At 38.4% G+C, this 13,500-nt stretch overlaps 1 protein-coding gene across 3 annotated transcripts in view; it reads left to right on the forward strand.

The window, feature by feature from the left end:
* The window catches only part of deptor (DEP domain containing MTOR-interacting protein), a 37,590-nt gene extending 27,024 nt beyond the window's left edge, over nucleotides 1-10,566 (forward strand). For all 3 annotated transcript variants that reach the window (XM_003452081.5, XM_005456737.4, XM_013275679.3), the window contains 3 exons: nucleotides 2,589-2,659; nucleotides 3,023-3,127; nucleotides 6,857-10,566. In XM_003452081.5, the coding sequence (XP_003452129.2) occupies nucleotides 2,589-2,659; nucleotides 3,023-3,127; nucleotides 6,857-6,979 (299 nt within the window). In that variant the 3' untranslated portion in view covers nucleotides 6,980-10,566. The remainder of the gene's footprint in view (nucleotides 1-2,588; nucleotides 2,660-3,022; nucleotides 3,128-6,856) is intronic.
* The last annotated feature ends 2,934 nt before the right edge of the window (nucleotides 10,567-13,500 follow it).

Here is a 13,500-nt window from a genome sequence, read left to right on the forward strand (position 1 = left end):
CTGTGGTAAAAAAAACAAAAAACAGAAAGAGAGCTGTTTGTGTAGCAGGAACACAAGACCTCCACTGCACAGCAGGTTTCTCACTAGATATTTTACTTTGTGTTTTTTGAAATTAAAGTTACTAAATTAGGCAACAGACTTGCTCAGTTGGAAAGAGGGAAACGAAGCGTGAGAATCAGCTGCCGTCAGTGAGAGAGGCGTCAGATGGACAAGTTGAAATCCTATATAATTTAAAGTGACAAATATCCAGATTACAAACTTGAAAACTAAACACATAGAAGACTCACGACAGGTCATATTACAGACTACTTAACCCACATTTATTCTATCGCAAACTGTGAATTAGCTTGTTTTTCTGTGGGAAGACATGCTGAAGAAAAATCCTAATGAGCGCACATTTACTACAGTGGAAAACAGATATGCACTGCTTACAGGAAAGTGACAATCATACCTGTCATTTAGAAATGAACGGCTTTAAATTCTCTGTGCAGATCTGAAAACTTGGCAGTGACGCCCTTGAGCCGTGTGTGTGTTTTTGAGTGTTTTATTTTGGCTACTTTGAGGTGTCCTTTGATGTGTTTGATTGAAGCAGAGTCCTTGACAAGAGTCTCTTTGTGCCAGCAGCCCCCCCTTTTACATTAGCACTCGCTCATGGTGCACAATGAGCAGGAAGAGGAAGGCACACACACACACACACACACACACAGAGTAAGGGTATTTCGCTTTTGCTTCGCATTAACTTTGGTAATTATGCATCATATCACAGGAAGACGAGGAGGAAGAAACTCCATATAAGATGAATGGGGTGAACTTTGTCCAGTGTTTTGTTTCTAAAGTCACACCATTAAATAAAAGGTTCTGTCATCCTGTATGACACAAAGGTGGCAGATAACAGAATATTAAGAGAAATTGTCCTGTATATCTGATCAGATCGGAATTCCACAGAGAGATTATGAAAATTTCCAGCTCAAGAGGATTAGTGGTCATTTCACTTCCTCTTCTTTATCAGATTACAGTTAAGTGTTGTGATGTAGACCATAAGTGATTTGTCAAGCACAGACCACTGGCTTTCTAAGGAATGTCCTGCTATGTTTGCATTTTTTGCTGTATATTTTTGAGAGTTGGTCAGTGATTTTTGCTGCACATATCGAGTTAATTTATAGTTTGTTATTAAATACTAAGCACCTGTTGAAATCTGAATTCAATGTGCACACAAAGGCTGAAAGATGCTTACTTATTTGTATTTATTTGTATTTTTCTTCTTTACAGAAGTTATAGACATAAGAGTTTGTTAGACCCTCCAATTCTCCAGTGGTAAAGGAGATCTGGCTATTCTTAAAAAAGCTAAACATATGCAGCACTATGATAGGTCCTATTATAGGAGATGAGGAACTGAAACACCACCCTGCATAAGACAACTTAAAACATAGAGACAGAAAACCATTCGCACTCACATTCACATGGATATAAACTAGAAAAAAGCAAACAGAGTGAGGCATGAATACCTGTCTAGACTTAATCTTCAATAAAAAAGCTTTCAAAACTGGAAGAAACAACTTTGGTTTGGCCAATCAGTGCTTCTTTGACTGATGACTGAGACACCATATTGATAAAATATTTAAGGAAGATGATATGGAAAAGGTCAATGGACCTGACCTAAAGGAAGGAAAACAATAAAGTGAAGGAAATGTCCAATAGATGAGTGGGAAAAGCTAGAGGGAAATCAATTAGTTTAATGTCCTGGAGAGGCTTTAGTTGGAAAACTATGGTCAGACGCTTCATGGGAGAGAAGCAGAGAGAGAGAGAGAGAGTAATGCTAAAGAACAAAGCACAAAATTGTCTGAAGAAGCACCAACATTAGTGAAAAAATTGCTGAATTGCGACTTAAGAGAAACACATTTCATTAATGGTAGAAAGGATTGATGGAGTTTATTAAACCATCTGTTGTATAATGTACTAAAAAGCACAGCTACACACATATCTTTGGTTTTATTGAAGTGTTTTTATGTTTTATTTTTCTTCCAGTGTGTAATTTTTGTCCTAAATAGAATTTTCCTTAAACATACTATAAGCTGATACTCAACTCACAAGCACATTGTTACCAAAGATATATGGGGAAATCATTACTTATGGCCATTACATAGCATAAAGCAGCTATAGCTTCATTCACAGACTCATCACAAATGCTCATAAATCACACCAGTCAGTAATAATGCGGTCACCAAGCCTAAGAAAAGTTATTAAGTATAGAGCATTGAAAGATCTTTTTCCTCCTTAAAATGACAACATTTCCAATTAATTCAATCTAATTAATTAATCAATAAGACACAAAAGTCTTTTGGATCCTTGTGGAGAGTCATGTCGATGTGAGTACTGGTTAGGGGAAGTTGGACTAGAGGAAGGAAAGCTATACTGTTTCAGGAAGCAGGGTGCCTCAAAGACATTATTAGCATGTGACCAACACTCATAGTTTCTACACACACACACGAACATTTTTAACCAAAAATAGACCTCTGCGCATGCCCATGCCAGTGTGTCGTCTTATTGCTGTAACATTGTGTGTTGTGTTAATGTGTCTTTCTCAACAGTCCTGAAGAGACAAGTGAGTCCAGAGGAGCTGCAGAGACCAGGAGGACCTTTTATAAAGAAGACATTCACTGTATGACACACACAGACACAGAGAGCTGAGGTCTAACAGAGACTATTTGAGCAATCACACATGTCCTCACACACACACAGACACACGCTAATATATGTGAAAGGTCCCATGATTCATGGGCGTATGCAGACAGCACACATACATCCCTCCCTATTCTTTTTCTAAGTTAAGTGTGATCACCAAAGAGTCTCAGCTGAGCATCACATGACAAAAATGCAAAGTATAATGTGCATGCAATACTTTAAAGTACATTATTTCACCATCTAAAGCTATCTTTTTAATCCCATATTCAGTCTAAACACTGAGCATGGGATTGAAAAGAAGTGAGGTATTCTGCGTCTCATCTGCTGCTGTTGTCCTCAGATTGTAGGCGATGCTGTGGGCTGGGGGTTTGTGGTGCGAGGAAGCAAACCCTGTCACATCCAGGCTGTGGATCCAGGTGGACCTGCTGCAGCTGCTGGCATGAAGGTAAGACTGGTAGAAATGTGTGAACTGAAAGAATGATCAACCCCTGCAGGCGTCTGTCATCAGATGCAATGAAGAGAAGAACAATGGAAAACAAGTCAGATGTACTACACGCACTTCTTGGTGAAATCTGAGACATAAACTTGCTTTTTGCACTTCTGTGGATTATCGTTGCTGTAGATTTTGATTTCAAGAGGGCAGCTCCTTTAAGTCTGTAGACTGTCAGAGAAGCATTTAAATGTTAAACAAGAGTTTAAGGATTTTTTTTGTAGCTTCAGCCTGCAGGAGGAGGATGCTAGGATGGGAGGAAAGAGTGGCACAATTGTGCCGTAGGAGGGGTGGGGAAAAAATCAAGGAGTATGAAAGGATAATGGTAGCTGTGCTGCTACAGCTGCCATGAAGGTATGTCAACAGAATGGCAGCAAGGAATCCTGGGAATGCAGAGCACAGCAACTTTACCACAACATGGAGAGGGGGGAGAGAGTGCAATGACTGAAAAAATTGTAGAAGGAGCCTGAAAAACAAGAAATTAATTATTGATAGCGTGTTACTCATGTAGGGTGGTCACCGATGGAAACAAAAGGGCTTTCTTGTGTACATATCACTTTCTTTACATCATTTAGTTGTTCTGTTACAGGGATGTTTTCTTTAACTAATTAAAGGAGAAAATTTGTGTAACTGACTGAAAGAAAGGAAGGTTGCCATAGCGAAGACACATGAGCTGAAGATGAAAACTGGAAGGGGAGGAAGTAGGTAGAGGAGATGAGTTTGAGTATTAGCACTAAAAGAGGAAACGGCCTCTGGAAATAATATCACTTCTGCTCTGGCGGCTGATTATTACCATAGAAACATGCATCAGGTTCAAGTCAGTCATAAAGGTGTCGTCGCTCAGAATGTTTCATGTGTGTTAAACTTATTTTGGATAATTGTGACATAATATGAAGACCTTATGTAGAATCTTTATGAAACATTTAACATGATCTGTTTGTGTTGAGCAAACTTTATACCCATTAAGCCAATAAATACCACGGCAAAAACCAGATTATTACGTTAGCTTTATCTGATTTCCATCGTGTCAGGTTTGTACATTAAGTTCCTCGTGTGCAGCGGTGTGTGCAGCATCGTCACCAGTTTATTTGCGTGGAGTTAATCGCACTCCTTGCGTTTCCTCGAAGGTTCCACCTCACTTGAGTGTTTTTATTGGGGTTTAATGAAAGAAGATCGCAGTCCTGAGAGGGGCCGTCATGTTGTAAGGTGTTGAAACTACAGTCCAGGCAAAAGGCCAAAATAAGTGGCAAGTCATTGTCCTCAGATTACAGCCGAGTCGTTTCACACGCCTTTTAACCTGTTGCATCTGTTCCTGTTTCTGTCATTTCACTTTGTGAGAGGGATTTTAACCATCTCAGCACGGGGAAACATTTCGTCCAGCTAAGGTCCAGCCAAGATTAACAACCCTGCAGCCTGAGAGAAGGAATGTTTTGATAGGGGAGAAAGAGGAGGGATAAGATGGGGAGTAGTTTGAAGATAGTTAAAGATACTGGAAGGAAAGGTAGACTAGAGAGAGGAATTAAGGGAACCGAAGATAAAGATGAGATGGCCAAACAAAGAAGAACGAAGAAGACTGCTTTGGCTCTGAAAATAGTGCAGCATAGCCCGTAGAGATCTGGGTGTGATTACAGTGAGGGTCTTAAATTCCTCTGCTATATAGGATTAGCAGCCTGGCGTTTTTTCCCCCCCTCTTCTTCATCACACTTAATCTCTCTTTCCTCTTATTTCCTTTGCCTATTTTGAGCTTTCTAGTACGGAAACATTTAGGAGTGCTGGAAAAACACTGAGCAGCGATTGCCGTGAGAATATTCCTAGTGGCCTCTCTCTGCATGTGTTCACTTTTCTGTGTAACAGGCAAGTTTAGGTAGCTGTTCATTCCAAGAAATTTTCTACATGCATAATGTTTCCTGTATGCACAGTCAATAAACTATCTGTTAGTTTTTTTTCTTCAATTTTCCCTCGGCTGTCTGCACTTGGTTGATTTATGGGCTATTAAAATATCAGAATAATGAGGTGCTTTTGTTCTTAATCGATCTTTTTTGGCATCGTGAAGAGAAAAAAACAACTTTTAGGGGCCAGTAAAGCAGGGAGTGCTTATGTGAGTGAGTATGTGGTTTAAAAGTTTGCAAAAAACACAGCAGCAGGATCATGTTGCAAGAGCGGCAGCTAAAAGGCAGTTTTGAAAAGACGCCTTATTTTTATCTGCAGCTGCAGAAGTGGTTAGACGATAACATAGGGGGCATTCAGGCGTGACAGGAGTGGTTTGGAGTGAGGCAATCATGTTGTACCTCTTGTTATTCAACCTCAGTTATATTTTTTACATCAGTGAGCTCACAGTTTTGAGCTATGACTGTGCTCTGTGCTCACTGACACCTGTGTTAGGTTACATTTGTTGACACTGAAACTTGTGCTGAGCTTTAAAAAAAGACAACCCAGAAGCATTTGCAATCTTGCACGTTAAAGTGAAGGACGACCAGATGCTCGTTTGTATAATTGTTCATAGACTGTATATAAAAGATGGCCACCTATTGCTTTGAATGCTCACAACTTAAAGCTTCCGAGTTTTTTTAGGTTGTTTTTGTGTTTTAAAATAAGCTTTAAACGTATTCAGATGAGAGTGTAGGGGACTTATTAGCGTTTGCTGGGGCAGGTTATTAATAATATGTGTCTTTAATTCACTGTTATAATTTTGACGCAAGAACAGAACAGACTTACTAATAAGTCTGTTAATAAGTGAACACTTAACAAGACAAAAGGGCACTCACACTATCCCCTCAGTGATGTGCTTTCCCAACTTAAAGCCCAAAGAACTGTAAGGCAGCTTTAGATTATACTTATAAGCGTTGACAGCAGAGCTTTACAGATGAAAACGTGATACAGAGAGAAGCACAGTTTTCATAAAGTAGAGCAGGCTGTCTTTCATTGCAGCAAATGTCTCTGCATTCAAGGACAGAAGTAAAAACTGATTTTAAAGTAGATTTTGGATTTGTAGAATGAAATTCGAAATCTTCTGTAGGCTTGATGGCTTTTTGTAAAACTTTGCAATGTGGGCCACGACTAAGGGTATAATTTCCCTGTAATTAAAAGGAATTTCAATGTACTTTATTTGAAATTACAATATAATTATATTTGCCTACAAGCCCTTAAAGATAGATATGCCAGAATAATGTGGTAAAAAGTCAGGTTTTTATAGGAAACAAAGAAATAACTATATCGTGAGTAATTTTAGGTAATGTATGAGTAACTTTCATTGTAAGTGCACTGTAGTTTTCAGCGTGTGGGTTGTATTATGAAGTAGGTGAATTAATTTCTCCATTATCAGATCACATGGGGCTGCAAATTTTGATGGGATTTATTTATTCTTGTAAGTTGGTAAGGGAGAACAGTCCTCATCACATTTATGTTGATAAAATAAAAATACAGTTGAATAATAGCACATCAATACAGTGAATATTAAATAAAGTTGTAAAAAAAATTAAGATTAAGGATTAATCCACTCCATTATACGGGTCATGCCTCAATAAGTACAGCATTGTGCACTTATTTGCAGGCTGTATTGTAATTATCTGGGGAGTTTTTTGCAGCTATAATTAAATATGTCGCTATCTGCCTCTTTTCTTTTTTCTCTATGACTGGCATTAAAGGTGATCAAGCACGTCTCCCATTTCTGTCTACTTTCTCCAGGTGTGTCAGTTCGTGGTGTCGGTGAACGGATTGAACGTCCTCTGTCACGACTACCGAACCGTCAGCAACCTGATCCTGACTGGTCCGCGGACGATTGTCATGGAAGTGATGGAGGAGGTGTAAGCATTAAAGAGAGCTCCAAGAGGAAACCTCTCAGAAGAGTAATGCAGGAAAAAATGTGGGGACTGAAGTAGTACTTAACCTCAAAACCACATCGAGAGCGAAACACTGAAGACTTGAAACCACGTCTCACTAGCTCTGTTCCAGCATTGTTTGAACAAGGTGGATAACCAAGAAACTGTGTGTGTGCTTAAAAATGAGGCTATTGTAGTCAAGCAAACGAGTCAATATTTGGAGAAACTGGGTTATTTTGGATTTTTTCCTTTGGTTTCGTGGTGCGCTCACTCACACACTGACACACAGAACCAAACCAGAGACCATGGAAGAGCTTGGAGTAAGAAAACTCACCCTGAGTGTTAAAAGGATGTGAGAAGATGTGAAATTAAGTTTTGTCATTATAACTCGTGGATCAGAGAGTAAAAAGCTGAAAATGAGGAAGAATATTTCATGGCGCCATGAAAGCAGCCGCTACTCCAGTGAGCTGTTCCTGGTGTCTCGACACTGCCCTCTGCTGAGAAGGACAGGAAGACACACTTCACACTGCTACTACATGCAATTTCAGGGTTTTCAGGGGTGCCATAATGGAACCATTATGTTCCACGGGAAAAGACAAACACCTGCAGTCGCCATATGGAAAATGTAAAATACCAACTTAATCGATGTTGAGGTAGATTTTTTCCTAGCTGCTAAGAATGTTATAAAGGTGATAAACTTACATGCTACATTAATAAGCACATTGTATATAGAAAAGCTATTAAAGACTTACAGACACAAAGTGTAGAAGTCCGGCTTTAGAAAAGCTGTCTCCCATAAAACCTTGTAACCTATTCTGATTACCCGTGACAGCTCTCTGTTAGGCACTTTAACCTTATATGCAGCCTAGAAAATAGACAGTGACCGACAATGTCACTGTCTGTTTGTTTAAAAGAATTCGGAGGTTTCTGTTATACTTGCCTATACTAGATGTGAACACTAGGTGTGTTACATACCATTAAGAATTGCCAAAAGAGGGAATACTAAAAATAAAAATGACTCTAATTGGAGTCATACCAACCAGCCTTAATGTAAACTTAGAGAACATTTGATTGACCTTTTAAGTTTTACATATCATGTGATGTTTGGTGTATAATAAAGATAAGAAGAAAACAACCAAAGCACTTGGTTGACTAAAGCTTCCTTTTTGGGGGGGAATTTGATTCAATCAGACATCCCTAATTTGAAACTAATGCGGAAGAATGACTTCCCCTGCCCCTCCCCCACATCCTTTTCTCCTTTATTATCTGTACATGCGAAGCAGTTACACATCAATGAATGAATATTCAATCATTTTAAATAAACGGACCAGTTTTCCTAAGAATCAAAGAACATTGCATTTGCCTTTATTGTGGTCCACGGAGTCGTTTTATTTGTTCATTTTGGGGGCTTTTTTCCAGCTTTTTGGGAAGATTTCAGTTGAACTTTTTCATAAGTTTGAGTCAGTAGGTTAAAATTATGAGATAGCTAACTTGAATTTTGAGATAATAAGACAGATTTTTGACTTACAGATGACACTTTTTAATTCTCTCGTAGTAGTGGAAACAAGCTTTTGACCCTACAGGCTTTACTCAGAACGAAAAACAGCCTCATTATCCAAAATTAGTTTTCAAACTGAGAGAAATAAGAGTCGGGCTCTAATGAAGGCTCTGTGCCAAAACACTTTGATCGTATTCCTACTGTGATGTAAACCAGTAAACATGTGAAACGTGAGTAAAGTATCCACATGAGCCTCACTGTTTATGATGCTATCTTTTTCTTTTTTAATAACATTGCTTTGGAATTCTTTCTTTAGATTTCAGGTTTATCACTTCACTGAAGCTTTTATTTGTGCTTCAATGGGAAAAAGGTAAATAAGAGAATTGGTTCTAATGAATCTTTAAATCCTTGAATCAGCTTGATGTAGCTCAAAGCTAAGTGGATTAGCTCAGGCTTGAATTATAGCCTCTAAATATTATGAGGATCACGCGTATGTTACTACTGTGCCATCTTGTGTTTATACATACTAGCATGAATTTAGAAAAAACAGAGCATGGATAAGTGATACTCATATTGTTCATACACAATGTGTCTGTAGTCCTGAGCAACACTTGTTCCTTGTTTTGTCTTAGACTAAACTGTATTCCATGTCCGGAGGAGGAAATTATTACTGCAAAAAAACACAGACGCAGAAATGTAAACTTTGTTTTCTACCACAGTATATTCACAGTTGTTACAGCCAAACTGTAGAGTTAATATGTCCTGGTGAACTACCTCCAAATATGTCCTACGTAATTAATTCAGTAGATGTTTCATTGATTTATCTTAATGTGCTTGGATGTGGTAGGCAGTGAAATGCTGTAAATACGTGCTTATTTAGCTTTATCTTCTAATCTAAAGCACTCCTTCATAGATCTGATTTATCTGGCAAATCATTTCAGGTACAACAGCAGATTTTAGGCCTAACTCATTCAATGATCTAAACAGCTGGAATATGCTGTTGCAGACTATGTTAGAGCTCCTCAGATTTACAGAATTGTGCCTCAAAATCTGTAATCCGCTCACATTGTTACATGGATAATGCCATATATTGTACTGTTAATGTATCATATTAATGTTGTCCAATACTTTTTCAAGTATTTGCAGTTTGCTTTTACCCTGCAACCATACAATATGTTTATTAGAAAGAAAAAATCTCAAAGCACAAAATAATTTCTTCTCTGGGTTTTCATTAGTCTGATGTAGCGCTTTCATTCATATTTGATGTTAATATCTACACTTGGTATGGATTCAATTTTTCTCTGTTTTCTCTCATTAAAATTCATCTTTATGCAGTTTGTAACTTAGTAATTCTTCTTTTGTCCATCTGCAAAGTGATCTGTGATTCTCATCTGTAGATAATGTTTGATGCAGTTTCATTGGACAGAAGCAGATGACAGTTTGGTAAATGGACTGGTTCTTATATAGCGCTTTTCTACTCTCACTGAGCACTCAAAGCGCTTTGATTTGGTGGAGAAGAAAGTTTCATGTGTGTTGCGTCTTGAAGGGGTTGTGTGTGCCAGGTTGGCTTAAATGAGTTTGCTGACTGTTAACCGAAAGCGTTTGCCTTAAGACCTGTTTTTGCTGCCGATAACAGATGGTGGTCACTTTCTTCCTCCTCTTTTTTCCCCTCTCATTCTCTTCTCTGTTCAGTCATTTGCAACTTTGCAAGGTGGTTGCTCCAAGTCACCACAGCTTCGGTTTTAGTGACAATCAGTGTTGTATAGATAACAAATGCACAGTCATGTGATCTGACAGAACGTGCATCACTGCTGTCTTCGTTTTTCTGCTGTTGCCGGTTCTATACTTAAACTCTAATGTGTAATAAGATCAAGGGGATTCTTGGTTATGAGAGGTTACACATTTTCAGCACAGCTGTTTGTTCTTTTTTCTCTGCTATCCGAGATTGAATGTTTGTTATTAGAACAACAAAAGCTGACAGTAGCAGTCTGTTTTTCACAAAAAAGCTACATCTCATTGTAAGTTCGAATGTATTAAAGAGCTGATCAAGTGTTAAATAAATAAACCAATTTGACTAATTCATTGTGCTTGTGTTTTCATCCTCAGGACTGTCTGAACATCTTCATGCACTTAGTCTCACTACAACTAATTATCACCTTTTATATAAAGATAAAGCTATATATGCCCAGTTCTTCTTGTTTCCTCTGTTGGAAGAAACAAAAATTCCTAATCCAACATTGAGGAGTTATTTTTACACTACACAAATAAGGCTGAATAAGGTGTCACTGCAATGTAGGAAAAAGAAACCTCATAGCTCTTAAGGAGGCAGAGTAGTTTACTGGTCATTGTTAAGAGTTAAACTTACATTTTGGCTAGTTTGGCTACACATGTGTAGAAAAATACTCTCACTGATCACTTAGGCACACCTTTCCTTTGCTGGGTTGGATTTGCTTTTGCTTTTAGAACTGCCTTAAAAATGTATCAAGGTGCTGGAAACATATTGGTCCATACTGGCAGGATAAAGGGATGGACATGGTCAGGAGCACTCAGGTAGACTGTAGTATTTAAATGATGCTCTTTGGTACTAAGGGGCCTGAGCCATTAATCCAAGAAAAAAATGCATCCATGCCGATCCTACAATCCACATGTCACAGCAGAAGTTGAGACTCATCAAACCAGGTGAAGTTTTGCCAAGTTTTCTGTTTTAATCTGAGAAGAGTGCCTAGTACGGTCTTCTGCTGTTATAGCCCATCTGCATCAGTGTCTGACATGTTATGCATTCAGAGGTGCCCTGCTGCATACCTTTGTTGTAATAAGTTGCTAATTTAAGTTACTTTCCCCTTCATATCAGCTTAAAATAATCTGGCCATTCTACTCTGACCTCTGGAATCGAGGCATTTTCACTCAGAGAACTTGTCTTCTCTGTAAATCCTAGAGATATGTGAGAAATCCCAACAGATTCTGAAATACTCAGACCAATCTGTCAAGTCCAACAACCACGCCAATTTTAAAGCCACGCAAATCACCTTTCTTCTCCATTCTGATGATCAGGTTGAGCTTCAGCAGCTCATCTTGACCATGTCTATGTGACAAAATGCACTGATTTGCTGCCTTGTGATTGGCTGATTAGTTATCTGAGTTTAAAAGTAGGTGAAATAGTAAACCCAACAAAGTGGCTGTAACACTAGCTGACCTCATATCTTTCTTTAAAAGCTGTTTTAATTGCATTATTATTAATAGCCTAATTTCTAGTGTGGAATGTGTTCTGGTTGCATAGAAATACCAGCTTTAACTTGGAAGGCAGAAAAAAGTCACATTCTGTATTTCTTTGTCACACTTGGCCTGGTTTTCCTTCATGCCTCAGAGTCAGCACACACAATGCCCCATTGCAGTACATGGTCCCCAACCTTTCTGTGTAAACAGTTAAAGAAAGAAATACTAAAGATAGTGTTTGTTTTGTCTAAAATAATAAATACAAAAAAGCCTTTAGGTTCGGTCTTTTATCAGTTTGATCAAATTTGTCAATATCACCCATCTGATGAAGGTTTAGTACAAATGTTTTCTGAGACTGGGACGTCTACATGGTAGATCGACATCGATGTTTGTTTGCTACCTTCAAAAAGGTGCAGTGTTTACAATACAGTACCTGAAGTTATCTCTTGACTGTCCCTGGCAAATACCATCCATATTCTAATGATTAAATCTAAATTAAACTAAGAGTAAAAATTTTAAGCTACAAAAACTAATCTGAAAGAAGCAAATCTATTCTTTAATCCAACTGAACCTCTCTTAGCTGCACTGACAGAGGCCACCAGCAGGGGGTAATATTATATCACACTATACAGCATATACGCTGTCATGCTCCTGATTATGTTCATTCGTTTTTGGGGATGTTCATAGATTTCGAAAAGAAAGAAAGTTTAACTTTATTAAAAGTGTAGAGCAATTTTTACAACTTTGTCAAATATGTGAATGCAGTGGGCGGAGACAAAGAGTATTTGGATGATTTCTACTCATTCCTCTCACATTTCTTATTCATCTCGCTCAATTTAAAAAACAAACAAACAAACAAAAGAGCAACCCCAACCCCCCCTAAAAACCTCTGCTCTTATTTTATTATATGTAAATAAATTTATCTGAAATTGTTTTTTTTCTGGATCCTAAGTCAGACTCACGTTATCCCATCAACGATCAATCCTCAGTCTTTTCTCCAGACTGAAATTTCCCATCTCTCTCTCTCTTTGCAAGTTCCGCCTCATCTGATAAAGCAAAAATGTTGGCCAGTTATTAAAAAAATGTTGCTTACACCACAGTTTTGTCATCACATAACACCCTTATTTCTAATCTGGCTGACAACTACGGCTTCTTTCACTTACCCACCCATTTATTCATCTGCCCCATTTATACACGTCCATTGATTCGCTCGGCATCCAGCCTTCACACTTCCACCATCCATTCATCTTTCCATCTAATCTTCTGACTGTGTGACTGTTTGTCTGTGTATCTGGTCAGTAAACAGAGTGATACATACACAGGAAATTAAAAGCCATGGCACAGAAACCTAAGAACCACCTGGACTTATTTTTACTCCGGGGATGAGACAAAAAGAATGAGATCAGAGTAAGAACATTTAAACCAGCGATTCAGGGAATCGTCAGATGTGTTCATTTAGCAGAGTCGATCTGAAACGGTCGACTTTTACAAACCGCAGTGATTGTATAAGTTTCTATTCTGGGAGAAATGTGTGGCAAACAGGAGTGATGTTTTTGGAGGGGAGGTGAACATTTTTATTGGCAGATTATGTTCTGTTCATGAGGTCTTGGAGAGTAATGTGTTGACACAACGTGACGTCGATCGTGGATGCAGGATCGCAGTCGTACTGCCAAAGTTGGGAGTCCAGCTGGGGCCAACACACAAAAAAATGCAAGTCCTCTGAGATCCTGAGATTAACTTATTCACTCTGTGGTCTAAATTACTTTATAAGATCACATTCAGGCTTGAAAAGCCCAGGT

The sequence above is a fragment of the Oreochromis niloticus genome, linkage group LG11, assembly GCF_001858045.2.
Source record: "Oreochromis niloticus isolate F11D_XX linkage group LG11, O_niloticus_UMD_NMBU, whole genome shotgun sequence".
In the NCBI taxonomy this organism is placed as follows: domain Eukaryota; kingdom Metazoa; phylum Chordata; class Actinopteri; order Cichliformes; family Cichlidae; genus Oreochromis; species Oreochromis niloticus.